At 37.8% G+C, this 26,854-nt stretch overlaps 1 protein-coding gene across 1 annotated transcript; it reads right to left on the bottom strand.

The window, feature by feature from the left end:
• Positions 1-1,383: 1,383 nt before the first annotated feature.
• On the bottom strand, positions 1,384-26,790 carry AP3M1 (adaptor related protein complex 3 subunit mu 1). Its single transcript, XM_012759890.3, has 9 exons — positions 26,480-26,790; positions 12,399-12,674; positions 11,311-11,482; positions 8,243-8,380; positions 7,111-7,196; positions 6,310-6,443; positions 4,208-4,415; positions 2,813-2,957; positions 1,384-2,345 (listed from the first exon to the last, which is right to left on the bottom strand). Exons 2-9 carry the CDS (start codon positions 12,669-12,671, stop codon positions 2,245-2,247), a joined length of 1,257 nt encoding a protein of 418 aa, XP_012615344.1. The 5' UTR covers positions 12,672-12,674; positions 26,480-26,790; the 3' UTR covers positions 1,384-2,244.
• Between the last annotated feature and the right edge of the window lie 64 nt (positions 26,791-26,854).

Raw genomic sequence — 26,854 nt, 5'->3', positions numbered from 1 at the left:
TCTGTGGCCAGAAGTGTGATGCTTAAAGAAAGTAAGAATGGCTGTTAAGATATTGAGGTTAGGTGAGCAACTGTCAAAGCTTGTGTGATGATACAGAAAAAATCTGGTCATGTTCAGCCTGCTCTGACACTGAGCCTCACACATCTCAGAATGTTTGAACAACAGTGAGGCTTAAAAACAAAAACAAAAACGATTTGTTGTTTTCATCTTTTTATTGATAGTATAGCCAGAGCTAGAGAAATGGTTTACTGAATTCTATCAAATTAATAAATATAATAATTTAATTGTGAAAGGAAACAGTCTACTTGGATATAGCAGAAACTGCTAGAGGCAAGGGTCTCTTAGCATATATTCTGCTTGAATGGAAGAGAAGACAGCATAGGAGGAAACTTGACAGTCCAGGGATGGATTGTTGGGATTAGGGATTATACAGAAAGAAAAGCAAATGTTCTTGCTGCTCTTTTGAGGTAAGAACTCTGAAGAGTAAGACATTAACAATGAAAAGCAATTGCACTGGGTAAAACCAACCTTAGGCAAAAGGAATAAATATTTGGCAACATTTTGACTTTAGTTGCTAATATGAGATTGGTTACTCTAGAAATTCAGAAGTTGCAAAAGTGGCCTTTCTTAGGAGATGAGAAGCAGGCTGCACCCTGGGCAGGCAAAGGTAAGAATGCCGCTGTGCAGTGGGCTCCCTCTACCGGCACCAACCACCTAGTCCTTGACAGCACAAACAGGATCGAGTGTAAGGGCTGTCTTTAGCGTAATAGGGCAAGTCAGCTACAAGCTGAGAAGATTGAAAGAAAATAATGGAGCCACAAGGAGAAGAAAACTAATAGTATACGTAAGAACAAGAAGGAAATGTGAAGAACAAGCACTTATATCTTAACCTTCAGCCTTTCTCCATTTCTTCATGTCTAATGAGGCAAAATAACCAGGCCAGGACTCCCAAGCCTGTGAAGTTGAATGAAATGACACAATGAAGTTGAGTGAAATGATACAACTCTTGACTGACTTTCTAACCATGATGATCAGTGTGGTATCATCAATGTTACTGAGAGTTTTGTTTCTGCCTCATTATAATGCACTTCCATGTATTTTGTCAGTAGAGACATTTAACTACTCAAGTAATAATTATGACAATAGTTTAGGAAGGAATCTATGACTCTACCCTTGGGAAGCACACAGTATAAAGAGGGATGCAGGCAAATTCAACCCCCTCAGAACAGCAACAAAAAGATAAAAGATTAATAAAGACTGAGCATAGTGAGGCAGGCACGTTTTCCTCCTTTTGCTGAACTGGGGCATGAAGCATTTAGGCTGACTATGGTTTAAGTGGTATTAGATAAGCTTTATAAAACATGAAGATGACAAAGGTTTCACTTAAGTTTCTCTTTTACTACTTTAATTTGCTTAAAAGTGCAAATGCTTGTGCTTGCAAAAACTTCCTAAAAGCAGAAGTAGTGTTCCCTTTTACTACCTTAATAAAGCATTTGCCCCTTTGATACAAATGATATTTATTATGCTAACAGCTGAACCAGTGGCACAAATTGAGATGTTATTTACTGCAGCAAGGTCCCTGTAAATCAAAATCTGAGCTTTACATAAAAATCTTATTTATAAAAAATACAATACCAAGTACAGTGAGAATGGAGCATGGAGCAGCAGTGCTCCCTGCCAGGGCCATGTGGATGTGGCTTTTGCTACAGTGCTTGCTTAATGGCACAAGTGAAAAGCTGAATAAGGCAAACACTTGAAGAGGCAGTTTTTTGTAAACTTCTTGGGCGGTGGGGAAGGATTCCCTCTGTTGGGAGAGACACTGATTTGGGATGGCTAAGATCAGAAGGTGTGACATTTGACTGCACCTGACACATCATGTCACAGATTAAGATCGCTCCTGCTGGATGAGACCAGTTAACTTGTTTTAGGAGAGGTTATCACTGTAGTTTCTGCCTTTCCTGTTACAATGTACAGCATCCAGGTGGTACCCCACTGTGGAAGAAATTACCTCCAAAATCTTCCTAAGTGAAAAGATACAAAATAAGCTAAGTCATTAAAAAAGTTTCCTTAGCTTAAAGCTCCTTAAGAACCCTACATTAATTACTAAGCTACTTTGTTAGCGGTATGTAGCTCGACACAAATGCTTTAACTAGAATACGTATTCCCACCCACTTGGTACCTAATAGTAATAAATTGTAATGACACTTGGAAAACAAACTGATCTTGAGAAATTTTGGCCTCTTCTCATGTCCTCACTTGGAACTTTCCAGCTTTTGTGACATATTTGACTCCTTTAAATGGCTTATATTTCTCCCCATACATGTCCAAGCGGTTTACTTTTAAGCCTGTGTCCAAAAGAATGAAAAGGAACAAATTATTACAGTCACACCAATACAGTTATGCTAACTCATTGTTAGCAATGAACACTACATTGACATTAACCAGTGTCCCTTCCGCCATTTGGAAGCAATGGCTCTTCTACCATTTGTGAATGAATGCACTGTGAGGGTATGGTTTTAGTTAAGATTCCCATATAGGCAGGGAATGTCTGTTAAGGATAATTCTACTCTTTGTAAAAATGAATTGACTTCCTCTTTGGTGCTCAAATGAGGGTGGGGGTGAGGGGAAGCTCTGAAATAAAAGTTCTTTCCAAAACCATTAATGTCTCAGGGGCTGGCTCCCAAGCAGTGTAAAAGGCAAACTGGAGCCCTTCCACTTTCTAGAGAGGGAATGTTTGTTACTCTTCTAGCCTCTTAATAATTGAGCTCAGCAAACTCAATTACCCTTAAACACAAGTCAGACTTATCCTTACCTGAAATAGCAAGCTGCTGGATCTTGAACTGTATGTTGAGGCTTGGATTCTCTTCTGGTTTGGGTGCTCCAGACTGTAAATTTACCAGTCCTTTAAGACTTGGGAGCTTCTGAGGAGTAATTTTCCCTACATCCCATGTTAGTACCTTAAAAAGACATACAATCAAAAACAATCAAAACCATTTGTTAAAGACAAATGCTCAAAGACACCATAACTTCTATACAAAATGAAGCACAGTCTTGAGAACAAGCGACCTGAGAGCTATGTTGAGTTTACCACTAATTAGCTCTGTGATTTTGAATAGAGATGGAGGGTGGAGACTCCACATTTGTTGAGCATTTACTTTTGGATTAGCACGGTGCTCAGCACTGTTCCCATGTTATCTCATAGAAGGCAGGGAAGTAGATTTTGTCCTCTATTTACCAATGAGTAGGTCAGAGAGATCAAATGACAGGGTCACACAGCTAGGTAGAGGCAAAGTTGGGACGTGAACCTAAGGCCATCTGATTTCAAATGTTCCTTCCATTATACCATCTTCACTACTTTTCTCTGGACCTTTTTGTTTTTCTGTAAATTAAGACTGACTGAGGTTGATGTTTTTAAACTTAGCTATGGAACCCTCTGTTCAAATGAAATCTTTAGTGTGTAAGCTCAACAGTAGATGAGGAAGCAAAGTTGAAGCCTGGGTAAAGGGCCAGGAATGTGAAGCTCCCCTTCTCACCCCTATGTAGTCTCTGGGGAGGTTCTTTGAATCCTTAGGACTGGGTTAAATGATTTTTAAAATTCCATGACTTTATTAAAAAATATGCCTTATCATTTATCAGGCAGCTCAATGACCTTGCTGTTGAAAACAATCATATTTTTTACCCAACAGGAAGCTGAGAGAAAATAATCTTCTATGGTTTCTCTGAAAACCCTCTGCTAGAGGCATAAGTAGGGGGAGGAAGCAACTTTCCTAGCCAACATCCCCTGTGAAAGAGTATGAAATGATGCTTTTAAATTAAAAGGGAAGATAAAAGCCTTGATCAATTTCTATGGAAATTTTAATAAGAGACTAGCATAATAGCTTCTTGTATCCACATAATATAAATTTCTTTTAAAAAATCTTTTATTTCTTTTATCTCATTAGATAGTGGAGTCTCTGGATTAGCAATGGATGAGTAAAGCACACTCTGAAAAAGGACAGAATGAGTCTCACTTTTCCATTTACCCACTCAGTAGCAGATGCAGGATTCCCTCCACAGCCAGTGGCAGAAGCACAGCACAGTACTCTCTAGGTTTTGATAGGAGCTTTACTTTTAAATAAGATTCTAAACCATTCCCTCTGTCCCTCCCCACAAATCACAAAATATATTGCAGAAACACTTGCTCACTCTTGATGTGAAGTGGCTGTACCTTGGTGACTGGATCAAATGTATAGCTGCCTTGTGTTGGTGTCAGGTTCATATTCAGCACAACTTTTGGCATGTGAACTGTCACTGTAATTCCTTCAATAGTTTTTCCCATGTTCTGTTTTGGTCCAATTGTTATATCAAATCTGCCACAAGAACTGTTCTCCTTAAAGCTGATATTATGTTTTACATATACTGGTATTGCCACTAGACTAAATAGAGAAACAAAGACACAAAAGAACACATATACACAATTAATGGTGTGGGACAGCTTCAGAGATGGCCTGAAAACCTCAGTCCAGAGTAGCCTACCCTGCCTCTGACTGCACAATAGGGCTCTATACAGTTGGCCTTCCTTATCTGTGGTTCTGCATCCTTGAAGTCAGCCAACTGTGGACTGAGAATATTTGGGACTGGATGTGGTGCCTCAGGCCTATAATCCTACCACATCGGGAGACTGAGGTAGGAGGATCACTTGAGGCCAAGAGTTCAAGACCCGCCTGGACAATAGTGAGACCCTGTCTCTATAAAACATAAAAAGAAAATTAGCTAGGCATGGTGGTGTGTGCCTGTAGTCCTAGCTACTTGGGAGGCTAAGGCAGGAGCATGGCTTGAGCCTAGAAGTTTGAGGTTGCAGTGAGCTATGCTGATGCCACTACATCCTGGATTGGACAACAGAGCGAGACCCTGTCTCAAAAACAAAAACAAAATATTTAAGAAAAAATAAGCCAGTAACAATAAAAAAAAAAAAAAAAGAAGATAAAAAACTAACATGGGGCTGGGCGCGGTAGCTCATGCCTGTAATCCTAGCACTCTGGGAGGCTGAGGTGGGAAGATCGCTTGAGGGCAGGAGTTCGAGACCAGCCTGAGCAAGAGCAAGACGCTGTCCCTACTAAAAAAATAGAAATTAGCTGGACAACTAAAAGTATATATAAAAAAAACTAGCCAGGCATGGTGGCACATGCCTGTAGTCCCAGCTATTAGGGAGGCTGAGGCAGAAGGACTGCTTGAGCCCAGGAGTTTGAGGTTGCTGTGAGCTAGGCACTCTAGCCTGGGCAACAGAGTAAGAATCTGTCTCAAAAAAACAAAAACAAAAACAAGAACAAAAGCAAAAGCAAAAAAACCCAACATGGCATATACCAATTATTTCCATGGCATTTACATTGTATTAAGTATTACAAGTAATTTGGAGATGATTTAGAGTATATAGGAGGCTGTGCATACGTTATATGCAAATACTACATTTTATATAGGGACTTGAGCACCTGCTGATTTTGGTATCCATGGGGTGGGTGGTGGTCCTAGAACGAAACCCCCAAGGATAACAAGGGACAACTGTACCTCTAGAACTGGAGATTCAGCATCTGGGCAAGGGAGTGCTGAGTGTAGCCCAATGGTACCACTGTGCTAGGAACTGTGTGATTTTTCAGCAACAAGTATATAAAATCAAGACAGAAATCTGAAGTTTAATTATAGCATAAACATTTGGGGCAAATGCCTCTAGCTTAAAAAAAATGAGTTAAAATCCCATTGAAAGATAATTTAAAATATCTGATTTTTTAAATATAAAACAGTTCCTATGTGATAAGAACCAAGAAATAATTCCTTTACTTTTGAGACCTATTCTGATGTTACTGAAATAATTTCTGATATTTTCAGGGGACAAGCTAGCTATGACCCACAATACTAAATTGTTCCTTTAAAACTCAAGCAGTGACTTGAAGCAGGTAATTTGGGGAATGTCCTGGGGAGGGAGCTATAGGTAGATGTGTCTCCTATTTGCCACAAAGTCTACAGACCATAGTAAAATTATGGCACCAGTTCATAGTTTTGCCTAGATTATGTGTGGTCCAAAAATGCTTGCTCTCAGCTACAGATTATATTATAGTCTCATTTACTACTACTCTACACTCTTAGATTCAAGGTGTATTGGTTATTCTAGGCACATACATTCAGCAGTTCTCACTGGGTCTCCTGGTGAGCCATGGTTAAAGTGAGTATTGATGAACTCAAGCACCCAAATGTCAGAATGAAACAGGGAAATGTGAGTTCTACTCAATATACTGATATATTTGATGGCAGACTATGGTTGATGTATTAACATACTTTTGTGAGCTGACACGGTATGATATGAGTCGGAAATTTCCATCTGGAGGAATAAATGACAAAACTCTTTCAGATTCCCAGCGCTTGAACCGGATGCAGGGGTGGAAGCTGACATCATCCAGAAGCCTGGGGTTCTGCCAGGAAAACAGAAGAGAGCTGTATTCATATAATATGATGAATATGGAAATTCTACTCTGGTACTATGAAAGATTGATATGCTCCTTAAAGATAAAGCAGTCATATAAGAGTTTACTATGACGCAACCTTATTGTTTCATAATGCTTTAAAGTTTGCAATATTTTATATACATTATTTTATTTGAATTTCTATAACTATTAGGGATAAAAGGCCAGTAGTATCATTTCCATTTCATAGATGAAAAAACTGAGGTTCAAAGAACTTAAGGTCAGGACAAACTGGTGACAGAGACAGCACCAGAAATCAGTTCTCTAAATTGTTTTTAGCAGTATTTCATGCTGAGTCTAAAATGACACAAAAGACCAATCCCCTTTCATATCAGCAAAGCAAATAATTATTCAGTAAAAATGATACGGGAGATCTGCATAAGCCAGCCAGCCAATTTTAAGCCACTTCTAGCACACTTAGGCAAAGCCCTCTCCTCATTTCCATAAAGGCCATGCTCATCTTCTAAGTGATTGAATGGGAAGCTGTACTAGGAATATTTTTGAGATAATCCTTTCCAATCTAAGATACAAACTTATCACAGTATTTATCATTGCATTCTGTTCTTCACATGTATTAGGCATACAAGGGACTACAGCACATGAGAATAAAATTTACCATGAAGGAAAGGGAGAGATCAGGCATTCCAGATAGCTTAATGCAAGCATCAATGACTCCCTGAATTTCGGCAAAGACTGTAGATCCTGAAGAAAGAAATAAAAAGGGAGATTAAAACAATGAAATCTGGGTCTTTACTAGAGCTACTGCTATATCTGGGGTAATGGACATACCCCCTGGGTGTCAGACTTACTGAAGCTTTGTACCTATATTAACAAATCAGTGGACAGAGGATCCATGACACGAGTTCAGATAGCTTCTTTACTGAAGTGCTATGGTCCGTACCTAACTCAGGTTAGAATATGATAATTCTAAGGAAAATCAAACTGTTTCCTTTATAGAGTCAACCCTTTAAGAGTACTGGCTATGAGTTTAAAACATTTGTAATAGAATTTTATTTTATTTTTATTTTATTTTATTTTTTTTCTTTTCATGGAACATCACAGAACTGAATGTAATAGAATTTTAAAATGAGGCAAGTTTCATAAGAAATGGACTAAACTACTTGTTAGCTTTTAGGAAATAGGAGCCATAATAGAAAATCTATTATTCTATAACATGGAATGTTATAATGGAAAGGGCACTCACTGAAAAAAGATATTGGCTTATAATTTACAAAAAGTCATTATCACATAACAATTAGTTGCGTGACCATGAGCAGTTCACTTAACTGTTCTGTGCCTCAGTTTCCTTGTGTATAAAAGGTAAGGATAAGATTAGATCTTTTTAATAATAAAATATCATGATCCCAATAGAGTATTGTTGTTTTGTCTGGTTCCAAAATAATCAGAAAGGGGCCCTTCCTGGAAGTACTGTACATAAAGTAGTAGCAAAAGTATGGTATAAGGTGGATATGCAATAAATGTTACAATGAATAAACAAGTGGGAGAGGTATCCAAGGTAATAATTGACTTAAAGTAAGGCATCATAAGTTCTGATTTATTAATGTTTGGCAGATTTCAACTAGTGGTTGTGAAAATTATATGTAGCCTCTGGTCAAAATAGAGTTTTAAATCATTAGAAGACAAATGCCTTTCCACTGAAATCATATTGCTAAGGGATTTCAATTTTCTATTTAGCTTGTGTCAGCTGAATTGTTTTCCCCCAAATATGACCACATGCACATAATTACCTGATTTATCTATAATTGCATCTATTTCTTCAACGACATCAAAATAGGCTTCATTGTTTGTGTATTTTACCCCTGCCCGACGCCATGGGATGTTGGACAGCTGCCCAGTGGGGAGTGTATCCCCAACATTACTACTGCCTAGAAACCGGAAAAGGAGAAAGCAAAGCTGATATATAAAATGGTCATCAGAAAAGCTATTGCCAGAAAAAAGAAACAAAGAATGCTTTAGCTGCTTCTTCAGTGTTTGGGTTTTTCTTCATTGAAGTTGTGGATGGTCTCCAGAATTGTCAGAGGCATATCCATGCTAACATGATCAAATTTCCAGAAGACAGAAATAGGCCATGTGTTTGTCTGTCTACCTGCCAAACCACGTTAAATTCATTTACTTATCTTTTGCTTCCTGTGTGTTAATGGTAACTTAACCTAATTCCAGTGGCTCAAGAACAGAATCTCATCCTGATGCCACTGATGAAAAAAAGAGGCTGGTTGTTTCTTCTGCCAATAAAATACCTCCACTGAGAATACGGAGTTATAACTAGGCCATTCCCTATTCAGCTTAATTCTATATGAGATGCTGCCAAGCAGGCCTCAGTGGAGGAACTAGATGAAGAATGTACTCTGGCTTTTTCTCATTTTCAGGTCAGCACATTCATATGGCTGCCATATAGCTAATTTTTAATATCTGGCTAATTTCCTGGTAAACTGACATGCAACTAAAAATAAATCTGGTTATCCAAAATATATATCCTTGAGCTGTGACTAACTTAACATTGTATTGGTTAATTTACATTTCCAATTCAAAAGTAGTATGTGCTTAATCAAAATTAAAAAAAAAAATGTAGGAAGTCCAGAAATGTGGCTTTAAAAATAAACTATCTTCTTACTACCAAAATACAACTATCATTAACATTTCTGTTAACATAATGGTATTAACATTTTAATATTACATTATAGTATTCTGGCAAATTTCTTTAAACATATCCCCCATGAATAGGTGGCATTTATTATTTTTTCTATTTTATAATTTTGTTTTTAATTGCACTTTAAAATATAGTAGCAATAATACCGTATATATTAACACAATTTTGTGGTTTACTTGTGGTTGGTGTTCCTATCTCCAACCTGTCGCCTTCCAGAAGAATTTTCAAAAAGCACTACTTTAATCATGTTATCTTCCTATTCAAAAACTTTCAATGTTTCCCCACTGGCTTTATGAAAAAAGCTGAATATTTAGCATAGCATTCAAGGACTTTCTCAACTTTTCAATTTTATCTCAAACTTCTCAACCAAAAACAGCTCTATTTCTGCTAAAGAGGTTAATATAACTCAAGGTTTTTCACTTCATGTGTGTTTTTTCTCATAGAGGTTCAGCTGTGAAGAATGCTCTTTTCCCCCATCTTCCTAATTCTGATTCTCTAGGGTGGTTGAAGGTCACCCAGTACAGTTCAGGAGGGATTACTTCATCTATCGAACCATTCTCTTGAACTTTGTAACATACTGCCTCATGAATCTATGCTATATTTTTATATTCTATATTTTAGTAATTTTTTCTGACTATAAACATGTTTATTTTGGAAAATTAAAAAGTATAAAGCAAAAAAAAAGATAATCTGTATTTCCTTAGCTGGAGATAAACATTGTAAATATTTTAGAACTTTTTTGTCTGTGTGAAAATTTACATATAACTAAGAATAACTTTTTATGGTTTTGTGCTGGGTTTTCCATTTAATATTATATCATGTGTACTTTCCAATGTCATCACATTATCTATAAAGTATGGAATTGCTTTTTCAAGTCTTATACTGTTATTTATGTGTTTGAATTTCTTTTCCAGTCTTCCACTCAGAGTGTTAAGTTTTAGGAGCACAGACACTCCACCTTATCTTTCTCTGAATTTTTCTTAGCACTCACTCTTGCACAGAGGATGAATAAAGAGCTGCTGAATGATCATTTTCTTTTAGGCTGTTCTCATCCCATTTTTAGATCAATGTACTGGAGAGGAGTTTACAATGGTGGACAGTATAACATTTCATAGTGGCATATAACATTTCATAGGAATCTTTCTCTAAAAGACTTTAATACTTTCAAAAGAATATTGCCATCTGGATGTACCTAATTTCTAGCTATACTCAAGAATGAAGCCCAACTGGAAGCTTATCACAGAAGTACAGGCCCACAATGCATGAGCTCTCACAAGTAAACTAATTCCCTATTTCCTCTTGTTTTAATACATCTTTTGCATGTATGAAAACAAAAAACTGGAGGAGACAGTACATATTGTATGGCAAAGAGTCTTAAATTTTCTATATTCTAGTAATTGTGGGGTAGCAGCATGCCAGTTATATAATGCTATTTTAAATATTAAAATGCCAGGCTATAAATAGACTAAATGCTCTTCTAAGTGGGCTCATATACTAGCTTCTTTAGAATTAACTGGGATAATTTATTCAGTCTTATTATTTTGTGTTAAATAATAGTAATAATACTATTATGGTCTTGTAGGGAAAAAAACCTTTCACAAGAAGAGTAATAACCAAAATAACCAAAACCATTTAAGACCCAGCCTCTTTCGATGGAAAGAAATACACAGTACATCCATTTTTCACATTACTAGTACTTTAATTCTGGCCAAACTGGACTACTTTAATCATCTGTCAGATCATAAGCAACAAGAAGTTGTTCATAAAGTTTTTTTTTTTTTTGAGACAGAGTCTCACTTTGTTGCCCAGGCTAGAGTTAGTGCCGTGGCATTAGCCTAGCGCACAGCAACCTCAAACTCCTGGCCTCAAGCAATCCTACTGCCTCAGCCTCCCGAGTAGCTGGGACTACAGGCATGCACCACCATGCCCGGCTAATTTTTTCTGTATATATTAGTTGGCCAATTAATTTCCTTCTATTTATAATAGGGAAGGGGTCTCCCTCTTGCTCAGGCTGGTTTTGAACTCCTGACCTCGAGCAATCTGCCCGCCTCAGCCTCCCAGAGTGCTAGGATTACAGGTGTGAGCCACCACGCCCAGCCTGTTCATAAAGTTTTAACTGCTCAGTTCCTAGTAATGTTTTTATCTTACCTGTAATAGAGTTGACAACAGAACGTAGAATTGTTGGTGGTTTAATCAATTCTTTCAAAATGTTAGATTCAGTAGCCAGTGGAAATCCATTGTCTAACATTTCTTCTAAGAGTTCATATACTATGACCACATTATCCTTAATTGCAGCCTCTGAACACTCACCAAAGTAGTCCTAACAAAATATACATAATAAACTCACTGTAGCATAATTCATTGTTTAAGATGCTGGATATATATAAAGCAGAGGGGGGGGAAAGCCCTCTATAGTCCTAACACTATTCCTTAATATTTTCTTAAAATTTGTAGATTGAATTGCATTCACATCACGTATCATACCAGAAACTACTGAAACATTAAACTGGAAAGTGAACTACAAACTTCATTTGCCCTGATTAACTACTGTGAAACACAAATGGATAAGTTTAAATTATTTGGTATATTCAGCAAGACAAGAGGATATAATAAAATGTAAATACAGAAGGGTTTCCATAACCAATAAAAAAAATCTTGGGACCATCCAGAGAACTATATGTGGAGGCCACTATTGTTTCCTGATGATATACAGTCAGCCCTGGGTATTTGTGGGGACTGGTTCCAGGAACCCCCATGGATACCCAAATCCACAGATACTTAAGTCCCTCACATAAAATGGCATATTACTTGCACAGAACTTATGCACATCTTCCTATATACTTTAAATCACCTCTAGATTACTTATTATACCTAATGTAATATAGAAACTATGTAAATAATTGTTATGCTGCATTGTTTAGGAAATAAACAAGAAAAAAATTCTGTCCATGTCCAGTACAGATGCAATTTTTTTTCTTGATGCTGGTTGAATTCATGGATGTGGAACCCACAGATATGAGGGCCAACTGTAATTTGTAATACACGTAAAAAATAGTGAAAACAGCAACCATGTGAGCCACTATACACCACACAGAAAAGAGTTTATGAACTTAATCTTAGTTAAAACGAGAGACAGAGAGTATACATCAAGAGCTGAGTAATTAAAGAATGTAATCATGTTTCACCTCCAACTAACTTGGGTAATTTAAGTTAGAAAGGTTTGATGGATAACCAACCTGAAAAGTGTCAGCAACTCGATGTAGGAACTCAATTACAAAGAGAGGTGGTACCTCAGTCTGTATGACAGACACAAAGAAGAGCTTATCACGGTAGATACTGATGAGGTAGTGGTGAGGTGTTGAAATGACAGGTGGTACATTCTCAACATCAGCAGCTTTTTCCTGAGCTTCAAAGAAATAATCACAGACAGACTGGCTCACAACACTCTTCCAGTGCTTCTCTAGAAATATGTCACCAGAACAGTTTATGAGAAATAGACTGTGGATCATTTTCTGTTGGAGACAAAAAAGGTTTAAATTTATTATACATCAAAACATACACTTGTATTACACTGACACAAAACCAAAGGAAATAAAAGAAGCTACAGACCAATATCACTTATAAATAAAGATATAAAAAGTCTCAACAAAACACTAGCAAACTGAATCCAGTCACATATAAAAAAAAAAATTATACACCCTGACCAAGTAAGATTTATTCCAGAGAAGCTTCCTTAACCTGATAAAAAGCATCTACGAAAACCTCACAGGTAACATTACATTTAACAACAAGGATGTCCACTCTCACCATTGCTATTCAACGTGGAGGTTCTAGCTAGGGCAGTTAAGTAAGAAAATAAAACAAAAAGCTTCCAATTGGAAAGAAATTAGTAAAACTGTCTCTATTGTAGAAGACACAATCTTGTATATAGAAAATCCTAAGGAATACACACACATACACACACAAAACAATTACAGCTAATAAATGAGTTCAACAAGGTTGCAATATATAAGTCAATATAAATTGTATTCTGTATATTATAGCAATAATTTGAAAATGAAACTAAGAAAATTTTATTTATAATAGCATCAAAAAATTTAAATACTTAGGAAATTTAACAAAAGAATTGTAAGACTTATACGCTATATGTTACAAAACATTGTTGAAATAAATTGAAAAGATCTAAAAAATGGAAAGACATTCCATGTTCATGGATTAGAAGATTTAATATCATTAAGATGGCAATACTCCCAGAACTGATCTATAGATTCAATGCAATCCCTATCAAAACCCCAGCTGCCTTTTTTGTGGCAATTGACAGGCTAATCCCAAAATCCACATGGAAATGAAAAAGACCAAAAACAGCCAAAATAATCTTAAAAAGAAGAATAAAGGTGGAGGACTCACACTTCCTGATTTCAAAACTTACTACAAAGCTACTCAGTGGTACTAGAACAAGGATAGACAGATAGATCAAAGGAACAGAATTGAGAGTTCCAAAATTAACCTTTACATTCATGGTCAATTGATTTTTAACAAGGGTGCCAAGACCATTCATTTGGAAAGAGAACAGCCTTTCAACAAGTGGTGCTGGGGCAACTGATTTCCACGTGCAAAAGAATAAAACTGGATCTCTACCTCACATCCTATACAAAAAGTAGCACAAAATGTATTAAAGACCTAAATGGAAGAGCTAAAATTATAAAACCCATTAGAAAAAAATTATGCATAAATCTTTTTGACAAATTTTTAGATATGACAACAAAAGCACAAGAAAAATAAAAAATTGATAACCTGGACTTCATCAAAATTAAAATTTTGTTATTTCAAAGGACATTATAAACAAAGTAAAAACCCACAAAATGAGAGAATGTATAAAGAATTCTTACTCAATAATAAAAAGACAACTCAATTAAAAAATGGGCAAAAGATTTGAAAAGATATTTTTCCAAAGAAGATATAGATGGCCACATAAAAAGATGTTCAATATCATAAGTCATTAGGGAAATGTAAATCAAAATCACGAGATAACATTTATACCCAAGAGGCTAACTATAATCAAAAAGGTAGACAATAAAAAGTATTGGCAAGATGGGAAGAAACTGAAACAAGCAAAGTCAGATGCAAAGGAATATATACAGTATGATTCCACTTGTATAAAGTTCTGGAACAGGTAAAACTAATCTATCATTTAAGAAATCAAATGGTTTCCTTTATGAAAAAGGGTAATGACTGAGAGGGACAAGAGGATGGTCTTCCAAGGTGCTGATGTTTTATTTCTTGATCTGATGATATTTACAAGGTATGTTCATTTTGTGGTAATTCACTGGGCTATAGTTATGATTTGTATGCTTTTCCAAGTGTTAGTTATGCTTCAAATAAGAAGTTTATTGTCCCTACAAAATTGAGGACAGTGGAAAAAATGTCTAATTACCTTAATCTGTTCTTATCTTTTATAAGTACCAGTATTACGTATTTAGTCCAGTGGTCCAATTATATTAATAGTATTGTATGATAAATGTAGCCTTAGGAGAAAGAATTTAAAATCGACAGGCCCAGCACAGTGGCTCACACCTGTAATCTAAGTACTCTGGGAGCCTCAGGCAGATTGTTTGTGGCTGGGAGTTCAAGACCAACCTGGGTGACAGAGCAAGACCCTGTCTCTACAAAAAAACTAAAAAAGTCGACCAGGCATGGTAGCATATGCTGGCAGTCCTAGCTACTCAGGAGGCTGAGGTGGGAGGATCACGTGAGCCCAGGAGTTCAAGGTTACAGTGATCTATGATTGTACCACTGTACTCCAGTCTTGGCAACAGAGCAAGATCCTGTCTCTTAAAAACACACACACACACACACACACACACACACACACACACACACACACACACACCCTAAGATTACAGTTTCTATGCATTAAAATAAATTCCAAAGAGAATGGAAGACTTTCCAGAATTAATTCATTCAGTTCTGTTGACACAACAAAGACATCGACCTGATTAATTCTTTTCAGAAGAAGTCATTTATTTTATGAAAGCAGCTAAGACTTAAATATCTGTTGATGATTTCCCTTTTCCATTTGGCACATGTTCAATAGTTGGAAAAACAAGCACCACATGTACTCACGACCAAATTGGTAATAACTGATCAACAATTATGTGCACATATAGTAGTAGCATTCACTGGGTGTCTGGAAGGTGGAAAGGGGAAAGGATGGGTAAATTCACACCTAATGGATGTAGTGCGCATCATCTGGGGGATGGACACACTTGAAGCTCTGACTGGGGTGGAGCAAAGGCAATATATATAATCTAAACATTTGTATCCTCGTAATATGCTGGGGAAAAAAAAAACATAAGGCAAGAAAAAAAATAGTTTAAGGTTCCTGTTTATTAGTAACAAAAAAGTTTCTTTGTTCACAGCCATCTCTATTTAGCCAAGCAATCAACTTGAGTTTTCAAGTTTATCTAGCAGATACTTTGCTGAGAAGGTTTGCTTTGTGTCAGCCTTATATTTCTGTTTGGGTATTAATACAGTAAGTGTCACTGGAATACACAGACTTGCTAGACAGAACCTGAGACTTTAAACTTTTCCTTTTTAAAATGAAAAAAAAAATCCAGCCATAAGATCTGCAACTAAATTTTTATTATTATGCCTTTTTCCTGGAATAAAATCAGCATCTGAAATATAAAGTATGGCTTCAAATGGAGCACTGTAATCAACTCAGAGACCTACATTTGAGCAATTCAGGTGAGTCAGGTATGGGATAGGGCATCCTTTGCTCCAAAATGTTTTATTCATTAAGGATAAATGAAATAATATCTAAAATGTATTGAGTACTTATTGTGGGCCAGACATTATGCTAGACACTTTACCTACATTATCTCATTTTATCTTAACAATGCTACACTATAAATATTGCTCTTATCTGCATTTTACAGATAAGACAAGAAAGTCTCAGAAAAGTTAAGTCAATTACCTAAGATCATATAGTAAATGTCAGAGCTAGAATTTAAATCTAGATCCAGCTGAATCCTGAGCTCCTGCTCTCATTTGCCTCTTAGAGACTAATTATTTTTATTTTTTTTGAGACAGAGTTGTGCTTTGTTGCCCAGGCTACAGTGATAGAGTGAATGCCGTGGTGTCAGCCTAGCTCACAGCAACCTCAAACTCCTGGGCTCAAAGCAATCCTACTGCCTCAGCCTCCCGAGTAGCTGGGACTACAGGCATGTGCCACCATGCCCGGCTAATTTTTTCTATATATATTAGTTGGCCAATTAATTTCCTTTTATTTATAGTAGAGACGGGGTCTCACTCTTGCTCAGGCTGGTTTCAAACGCCTGACCTTGAGCAATCCACCTGCCTCGGCCTCCCAAAGTGCTAGGATTACAGGCGTGAGCCACTGCGCCAGGCCTAGAGACTAATTATTAGGAACACATTCTAATGAAGCACTGTCCAATAGGGTTTTCTGCAATGATGGAAATGTCGTATATCTGTGCTGTCCAATATGGTAGCCACTGGACATGTGACTACCAAGCACTTGAACTGTGCCTAATGTAACTGATGTACTGAAGTTTTAATTTTAATTAGTTAAATCTAAATAACCACATGTAGTTAGTAGTCACCATATTGAACGGTACAGTGAATGTGCTGTTTAAGAGAAGAGTTGAAGGATGTATTTCTTGGTTAGCTGGAAACCAAAACATGTTTTAGTTTTTATGCTGAGAAAGTTTAATGAATTATTTAGAGTAGACATTATATTTAAAAGAGCTGACACAGGTTATTTGAAACTATTCATCCTGTAGATGGATTTACAGTACTCCACTCTCACTATATACCCTGAAAGAGCTGCTTGTTCTTGAAGCAAGTGCCTTTGTAGTTTCTTTCCACTCATCCTCTTAAGCTGGTGAAAAATTCTTTCCAGGAAAGTTTCCATCAAAGTTGTTTTCATTGGCAGTAGTTCAGGTCTCAGAAGAATACAGTAAGTTAAACCAGCCTGCTGGATTTATTGTTGTTATCCTTAGTGCTGAGATGAAAGCATAACACTTATAGTTCTCAACAATGCTTAGCTTTAAAATCAATCTTAACCCTTTGTAATAGGAAAAGAGAGCTTATTTCTTCTATTTATATTATGAATATGAACATGAATAACCAAGGGCCTAATGCATAGCCTGTTTCTTTAGCTACTCACCATCCTTTTTTTTTTTGAGACAGAGTTTCGCTTTGTTGCCCAGGCTAGAGTGAGTGCCGTGGCGTCAGCCTAGCTCACAGCAACCTCAAACTCCTGGGCTCGAGCAATCCTGCTGCCTCAGCCTCCCAAGTAGCTGAGACTACAGGCATGTGCCACCATGCCCGGCTAATTTTTTTCTCTATATATTAGTTGGCCAATTAATTTCTTTCTATTTATAGTAGAGATGGGTCTTGCTATTGCTCAGGCTGGTTTCAAACTCCTGACCTCGAGCAATCCACCTGCCTTGGCCTCCCAGAGTGCTAGGATTACAGGCGTGAGCCACTGCGTCCGGTCTCTTTAGCTACTTACCATCCTTTTAGTAGCTGTAGTTACTTCTTTCATTGTTTTAATAAACTTTCTGGAAAAGCTGCACACTCACTACCACCACAACCATCTTTTTGTTCCTAGGGACTTTTGAGTCTTAAAACAGAATTCTCCCAGTTTACTTTAATGTCAACCGAGAAACTGTGTTAACAGGCAGTCCCGTCAGAGATTTGACTGTAGATTAAATACTTTATAAATCTTCTTTACTAAACATTGTATACTCCTCCTGCTAATTCACAAGCAATGCATTTAAAATAGTCAAAATATCCTTGGCAGCCTGAACAACATACCAAGACACAAAAGATAGAAAAAATCAGCTGGGCATGGTAGCACATGCCTGTAGTCCCAGCTACTTGGGAGGGTGAGGGAGGAGAATTGCTTGAGCACAGGAGTTTGAGGTTGCAGTTAGATATGATGATGCCACTGTACTTTAGCCTGGGCAATAGAGCAAGACCCTATCTCAAACAAAAACAAAAACAAAACAAACAAATCTTGGAAGACAGTATATAAAAAAGACAATGTATTCTTTCTATATATAATAGAATGGAGGCATAGAAGGGCCTATATTGAAAGTGAGAGAATGAGACCAGGAAAAAATCTAGCTCTTCTGATTCTCAGCCAATATCTTGGCCATTTATTCATCTAGAAAAATACTTTTGGCCGGTAGCGGTGGCTCACGCCTGTAATCCTAGCACTCTGGGAGGCCGAGGTGGGCGGATCGCTTGAGGTCAGGAGTTTGAAACTAGCCTGAGCAAGATTGAGACCCCGTCTCTACTAAAAAATAGAAAGAAATTAATTGGCAAACTAAAAATATATAGAAAAAATTAGCCGGGCATGGTGGCACATGCCTGTCTGTAGTCCCAGCTACTTGGGAGGCTGAGGCAGGAGGATTGCTTGAGCCCAGGAGTTGGAGGTTGCTGTGAGCTAGGCTGATGCCACGGCACTCTAGCCTGGGCAACAGAGTGAGACTCTGTCTCAAAAAAAAATAAATAAAAAAAAGGAAAAATACTTTTGAATATGTTTTATATACTAGGCACTGGGGGTACAAGGATGAACAAAATGGAATACCTGTACCCTCACAGCATTTAGAGTTCAGCAGAGAAGACAAAGAATACAGTAAGACGTAATTCCTAATATGACAGAGGAAGTACAGTGTGCTATCAGAATCTATAAGGCTTGCTGGTGAGAGAGAACACAAGTCAAAGAAATCCAGAATAAATTAAGCCATTTTGGAATATGACGGGACATGGTGAGATGAAACTAACGAAGCAGTTAAGCAGAGATTGGTTCATGGGGCAATGCTAAACTTATTAGGAAGTTTGAACTTTATCCTTAGTGCAACATAAAGTCATCTTTAATTTTTTTTTGTTTTGCAGGGTAATCAGGCAATCTGATTTACATTTTTAGAAAGACTATACTAATTACACTGTGGAAATTGGATAACAGGGATCTAAATACTGTGACACCAGTTAAGAAATGAGTGGTGATTGCCTAGACTAGATGCTTGATGTCAGGGATGAAGTAAAGTGAAAAGATAAAGAAAAACATTTAGGGTTTTGAGCAAAAAAACATTTTGGCTTGTGGGGAGGGGTGGAGATAAGAGAGAAGATGAGGCATTTATCCCTATTCCTGGATAATTTGACCCAATTCTGGATATATTTGACTCAAATCAATATACTCAAACAACTATTACAAAGCAACTGGATAACAACACAATGGCAGGAACAGAATCTCACATATCAATATTAACTTTAAATGTAAATGGACCACATGCTCTACTTAAAAGATATAGATTGGCAAAACGGATAAGAAGACACAATCCACTATCTGCTGCCTTCAAGAAACTCTTAACTGGTAAATATTTTTAAAGAATCAAAAGTAAAGGAGTAGGAAAAATTTTCCATGCAAATAGAAACCAAAAGCATGCAGGAGTAGTTATATCAGATAAAAACAGACTTTAAATCAACAACAGAAAAAATAAAGAAGGTCATTATATAATGATAAACAGATCAATTCAACAAGATGATATAACAACCCTAAATATATATGTACCTAACATCAGAGCTTCCAGATTCATAAAACAAATACTACTAGACCTAAGAAAAGAGAATGATAACAGTACAATAATATATTGTTAGGAACTTCAACACTCTATTGACAACACTAGACAGGTCACTAAGGCAGAAAATCAACAAAGAAACACTGGACTTAAACTGGATTCTAGAAAAAATAGACTTAACAGATATTTACAGAAAAACCTACCTAACAGCTAGAGCATACATTCTTCTCATTAGCATGTGAACATTTTCCAAGGTAGACTATATGTTAGACCACAATTAAGTCTCAATAAGTTTTAAGAAATCGAAATCATATCAAGTATCTTTTCAGACCATAGTGGAATAAAACTAGAAATCAATTCCGAGGGGTACTCTAGAAATTATACAAATACATCAAAATTAAGCAACTTGCTCCTGAATGATCTTTGGGTCAACAATGAAGTCAAGCTTGAATCAGGAAGAAATAGACAATAGAAATCCTGAACAGACCAATAACGAGTAGCGAGACTGAATCAGTAATAAAAAAAGCTCCCCCCCCCAAAAAAAAGCCAAAGACCAGACTGATTCACAACCAAATTCTACCAGATGTACAAAGAACTAGCACCAATCCTACTGAAACTGTTCCAAAAGATCAAGAATCCTCCTTAACTCATTCTATGAAACCAGAATCACCCTGATACATACATGCAAAAATCCCCAAGAAAATACTAGCAAACCAAATCCAACAGCAAATCAAAAAGATAATTCGCCATGATCAAGTGGGTATCACCCCAGCGATGCAAGGATGGTTCAAGATGTACAAGTCTATAAATGTGATTCCACATAAAAATTAAAAATATAAAGAATTAAGAACAAAACCATATAATCATCTCAGTAGATGCAGAAAAAGCATTCAATAAAATCCAGCATCCTTTCAAGATAAAATCCCTCAACAAACTAGACACAGAAGGAGCATATCTCAACATCATAAAAGCCATATATGGCAAACCCACAGCCAACATCATACTGAACAGAGAAAAATTGAAAACATTCCCCCTAAGAACTGAAATAAGACAAGGATGCCCACTTTCGCCACTTTTATTGAGCATAGTACTAGAAATCCTAGCCAGAGTAATCAGGCAAGAGAAAGAAATAAAAGACATGCTCATGGATTGGAAGAATTAATAGTTAAAATGACCGTACTACTAAAAGCAATCTAAAGATTCAATGCAATTCCTATGAAAATACCAATGTCATTTTTCACAGAATTAGAAAAAACAATCCTAAAATTCATATGAAACTAAAAGAGCCTTAAGAGCCAAAGCAATCCTAAGCAAAAAGAACAAAACTAGGGGGATCACATTACCTGACTTCAAATTATGCAATACTATCGTAACCAAAACAGCATGGTATTGGCATAAAAATAGACACAAAGATCAATGAAATAGAACGAAGAACCCAGAAATAAAGCCATATACTGACAACCAACTGATCTTTGACAAAGCAGACAAAAAGATGCACTGGGGAAAGGACACTCTATTCAATAAATGGTGCTGGGAAAATTAGATAGGCACATACAGAAGAATTAAACTGGATCTGTTATCTCTCATCATCTATAAAACTTAAGACAGATTAAAGACTTAAATGTAAGTCCCAATGTAAATGTACACCCAAAACCATAAAAAATTCTAGAAGAAAACCTAGGAAAAACTCTTCTGGACATTGTCCTAGGCAAAGAATTTATGACTAAGACCCCCAAAACAAATATAAACAAATGGACCTTAAACTAAAAAGTTCCTGCATGGCAAAAGAAATAATCAACAGAGTCAACAGACAACTTACAGAATGGGAGAATATATCTGTAGATCATGCCTCTGACAAAGGAATAACATCTAGAACTAAAAGGAACTCAGACAATTCAGCAAGAAACAAACAACCCCATTAAAAAGTGGACAAAGGCCATGAACTGACATTTTTCAAAAAAGATATACAAATGGCCAACAAACATGAAGAAACCACTAATTATCAGAGAAATGCAAACTGAAACCACAATGAGATACCATTTTACTCCAATCAGAATGGCCATTACTAAAAAGTCAAAAATAATAGATATTGCCGGGCGTGGTGGCTCACACCTATAATCCTAGCACTCCGGGAGGCCGAGGCGGGCAGACTGCTCGAGGTCAGGAGTTCAAAACCAGTCTGAGCAAGAGCGAGACCCCGTCTCTACTATAAATAGAAAGAAATTAATTGGCCTACTAATATATATAGAAAAACTTAGCCGGGCATGGTGGTGCATACCTGTAGTCCCAGCTACTCGGGAGGCTGAGGCAGGAGGATCCCTTGAGCCCAGGAGATTGAGGTTGCTGTGAGCGAGGCTAACGCCTCGACACTCACTCTAGCCTGGGCAACAAAGCGAGACTCTGTCTCAAAAAAAAAAAAAATAGATATTGATATGGATGTAGTGAGAAGGGAATGCTTACACACTGTGGGTGGGAATGTACATTAGTACCACCTCTACGGAAATTGGTATGGAGATTTGTCAAAGAACTAAAAGTAGATCTACTATTTGATCCAGCAAAGGAAAAGAAATCATTATATCAAAAAGATACCTGCACCTGTATGTTTACTGCAGCATAATTCACAATCCAAAGATATGGGAGTCAACCTAAGTGTTTATCAATTGAGGACTAGATAAAGAAAATGTATATACACACACCATGGAATACTACTCAGCCATAAGAAAGAGGAAATGGTTTTTTTTTTTTTTTTTTTTTGTAGCAACTTGATTGGAACTGGAGGCCATTATCCTAAATGAAGTAACTCAGGAATAAAAACCAAATACTGCATGTTCTCACTTGTAAGTAGGAGCTAAGCTATGGGTATGCATGGTCATACAGAGTGGCACATGGACATTGCAGACAAAGGATGGGGAAGGGTGGAAGATAGTGAAGGATAAAAAAGCTACCTATTGGTATAGCATACACTATTCAAGTGATGGGTACACCTAAAGCCCAGACCTCACCACTGTATAATATATCCATATAATAAAACTCCACTTGAATCCCATAAATCTATTGAAGAAAAAATAAAACAAATCATCTATTGTATATACACATGTGGTGCTGCAGACACATCAGGCTGGAGACAGATTTGTGAATAATCAAGATTTTTTGCTAATGGGAATTGGAACTATAAAGAGAACTAAAACAAGGCGGGGCTTGGTGGCTCATGCCTGTAATCCTAGCACTCTGGGAGGCCAAGGTGGGCAGATTGCTCGAGGTCAGGTGTTGGAAACAAGCCTGAGCAAGAGTGAGACCCTGTCTCTACTACAAATAGAAAGAAATTAATTGGCCAACTAACATATATAGAAAAATTAGCCAGGCATGGTGGCACATGCCTGTAATCCCAGCCACTCGGGAGGCTGAGGCAGTAGGATTGCTTGAGCCCAGGAGTTTGAGGTTGCTGTGAGCTAGGCTGATGCCATGGCACTTACTCTAGCCTAGGCAACAAAGCGAGACTCTGTCTCAAAAAAAAAAAAAAAAAAAGGAGTCACAAGGCTGGGCACGGTGGCTCAAGCCTGTAATCCTAGAACTCTGGGAGGTCGTGGTGGGAGGACTGCTTGAGCTCAGGAGTTCAAGACCAGCCTGAGCAAGAGCGAGACCCCATCTCTACTATAAATACAAAGAAATTAGCCAAAACAACTAAAAAATAGCCGGGCGCGGTGGCTCACGCCTGTAATCCTAGCTCTCTGGGAGGCCGAGGCGGTCGGATTGCTCGAGGTCAGGAGTTCGAAACCAGCCTGAGCAAGAGCGAGACCCCGTCTCTGCTATAAATAGAAAGAAACTAATTGGCCAACTAATATATATAGAAAAAAAAATTAGCCGGGCATGGTGGCTCATGCCTGTAGTCCCAGCTACTTGGGAGGCTGAGACAGAAGGATCGCTTGAGCCCAGGAGTTTGAGGTTGCTGTGAGCTAGGCTGACGCCACAGCACTCACTCTAGCCTGGGCAACAGAGTGAGACTCTGTCTCAAAAAAAAAAAAAAACAAAAAAACAACTAAAAATAGAAAAAATTAGCTGGCCACAGTGGCGCATGTGTGTAGTCCCAGCTACCCGAGAGGCTGAGGCAGGAGGATCGCTTGAGCCCAGGAGTTGGAGGTTGCTGTGAGCTAGGCTGACGCCATGGAACTCTAGCCCAGGCAAGAGAGTGAGACCCTGTCTCAAAAATAAATAAATAAATAAATAAATAAATAAATAAATAAAATAAAGAGAACTAAAACAAAAGAAAGACTGTGCATAGTAAGTAGACAGTCTATGGGAAGAACTCCAATGTTTGAATAGCAGGTGGGTCAAGGAAGTGGACCTAAAAAAAGACTGAGATGTGGCTGAAGAGGCATAACAAACAAGTAGGGGGGTTGTTTTTAGTAACTAGAGCATGTAGAGCATGTTAGTGTATTTCCAGAAGAACGGAGTAGTAAAAACTATTAAATGGCACAAAGAGGTCAAGCAATATGAAAAACTGAAAACATTTGTTGACTTAGCAGTGTTTCTCAACTTTCTATTCCTCACAGCCTGCTAAGGAGCCTTTTTAGACTTTACTCTCCCCTCCCTCCACCTTTCCTATAAAATTTTTTTGGAAGAATAATTCTTACTTTTTCAATTATAAATTATCAAATTATTATAGTTGTATATATTTAGTGATACAAAGTGATATTATGATTTATGAATAAAATGTGGAATTAAATCAAGCTAATTAATATCCCCATACAATATTAATACAACAGAATAGTGTCTGTTTATGTATTGTTAAGTAGGCTTTATACACAAAAAGAGTATGATTTTTTTTTTCACCCTCACAAGAAGTTTTTGTCCACACTGAGAATGCACGATTTAACACATAGAGGACATTGGTGAGCTTGGTAAAAATAGTTTCAGTGGTAGTACAGTGGAATGCTGGAAATGAGACATTGCAGAGGACTAAGAAATAAACAGCAAGAAGTATGAAAAAAATAGAGATAAGTAGAGTAGATTCAAGAAGTCTAGCTGTGAAGGGGATGAGAAGACAGGAAAATAAATGAAGTAGTGCCTAAAGCAAAGGAAGAATATATTTCAATGCTGAAGGGAAGGTTTGAATAGAAAAGGAAAAGCTGAAAGAGTGCGCAAGGGAATAACTGAAAGAAAGAGGACCCTAAGAAGGCAGGAGTGGCTGGTATTGGGATACTAGGTGAAACGGTTTGCTTTCCTTAAGGAGACATTTTTTCCTCTTCAAATAGAAGGGAAGGTTTATATATTTGGCTGCAAGATGATGGCTTCTATTTTCTGTGTAACAGGAGAGAAGAAATTCTCTCTTCCTCTACAAATACCATTTGGTACTCACGATTTGAGACTGAGCTACTTAAAAAGCAAGGAACTCTAACAGTATATTATGTTGAATGTTAGAAACAAAAATCAAAAGATTCAGTAAGAAAAACTAGCCTTGCTGCAAAGAGAGCTTTCCTACTAAACATATGTAAGTTTCAGATAATTCTTCATTAACCTCATTCACTCCACTTTTCCTATGGTCTCAATTCCCTCTTTTTTCCCAAAATTAATCCTTTCACTTGTAATCTTGATCCCATTCCTTTCCTTCTCTTCTGGGATCTTATTTCTCCTTTCTTGAAACCTTAATTATTATACATTGGTTACTTGCTTCCTGCGCTCAAACATGTCTTGTATTCTTTAAAACAAACCCAAACCCTTTTTCCCCCACCTTGCCACTCTCAGTAATCTTGCTTCATGCTCCGAATGAAGTATAAGTCTACACTTAGTCTTTCCTCAGTCACTGACTCTACTAGAGCAGCTCTCGAATAGCTCAATGACTTTTTAATTACCAAATCCAACGACCTATTCTCAGACTTCAACTTCCTCCTTTGACCCTTGCAGCATTTTATGCCAATGGCAACTTTCCCCCAAACAAAACAAATGCCCTTTTATATGCAACTTCACCTGTTTTGGTTCTCATCTTTAAAGTTTTTCCAGCTTAATTCTCAGGTTTTTATTTTTTATTCTTTTAATCTTTCTACCACATCCACTTAAAGCACTGTTTTAAATTCAATAAATATAAACGCCACAAAATTCCCCCTCCTCAAGTCAGGGCTCCTAATTTTATAGTGGCACCACCTTCTTAATCATGTAGGCTCAAACAAATCCATCAAAGGCGACATCCACCAAAGCTACATCGGTCATCACTTTGCCATACTCATTGCCACCTCCACAGTTTAGATCCCTGTCACCCCTCTTCTGAAGAACTGTAACACCTTCCTCACTGTATTCCCCACACCACGCTCTTCCAGGCGCCATCCTCTAATAGGACGTCCGCTCAGGTCCGTCAGGGGTTTTTGTCCTCCAGAGCGGAAGCCTTGGGCTTAGGTTCCAGTCATTGGTACTTTAGCTCTCACTACGGATGGCAAGACCTTTTTCCCCTCGCCAGAGTAAGGAAAGAAAGCCTAACAAGCTTGACCTCCTGGGCCTGGGTGCCTGAAAACACTGGGCTGCAGGTGCACCGCTCCCTTCCGGCCCTGCTGGCAAGAAAGCCCGGAAGGCTGGGGGAGTGGGGAAGCGCGGCCCTGGCCCATAGCACCAGAGGCGCTCCTGGAGCCCAGGCTGGAGTCTAGAGCCCTAGTTATTCAGCCTACTCCCCAATTTTCGAGCTGTTCCCAGTCCCCAGGCTTCCCGCCCCTCGTACTCACCTCGACACCTGGGCAGGTCAGTGATTCGGCGCCGGGTCCCCTCGGACCAAACCAGAGACAGCAGAGAAGACCGTGAGGACCCCGCAGTTGGAGTGCCCAGGAGTTTGCCTGATTTAACAGCTTCAAAGACACCGACTTTGGTCTACGGTGTTAGAAAGATTAAATAAGCAGGAAGACGTTAAATGAGAGGAAAAACGGCTCTTGAAACTTAAGATATAAATCTTCTAGATCACCAAGGATATAGAAGAATGGTGGGCTTCGCACAACCTGGATTCAGGCGTTAATCTGCAGCCTAACTCAGTCTGGGGTCCCCCGCAGTGGGTAGGCGGGGTTGGGAAAGGGGTGGGGCATTAGCTGTGTGGGCCAAGGGGTAGA

This window comes from Microcebus murinus, chromosome 14 (genome assembly GCF_040939455.1).
Source record: "Microcebus murinus isolate Inina chromosome 14, M.murinus_Inina_mat1.0, whole genome shotgun sequence".
NCBI classification, from domain to species: Eukaryota; Metazoa; Chordata; class Mammalia; order Primates; family Cheirogaleidae; genus Microcebus; species Microcebus murinus.
This window is presented reverse-complemented; position numbering and strand designations above follow the sequence as displayed.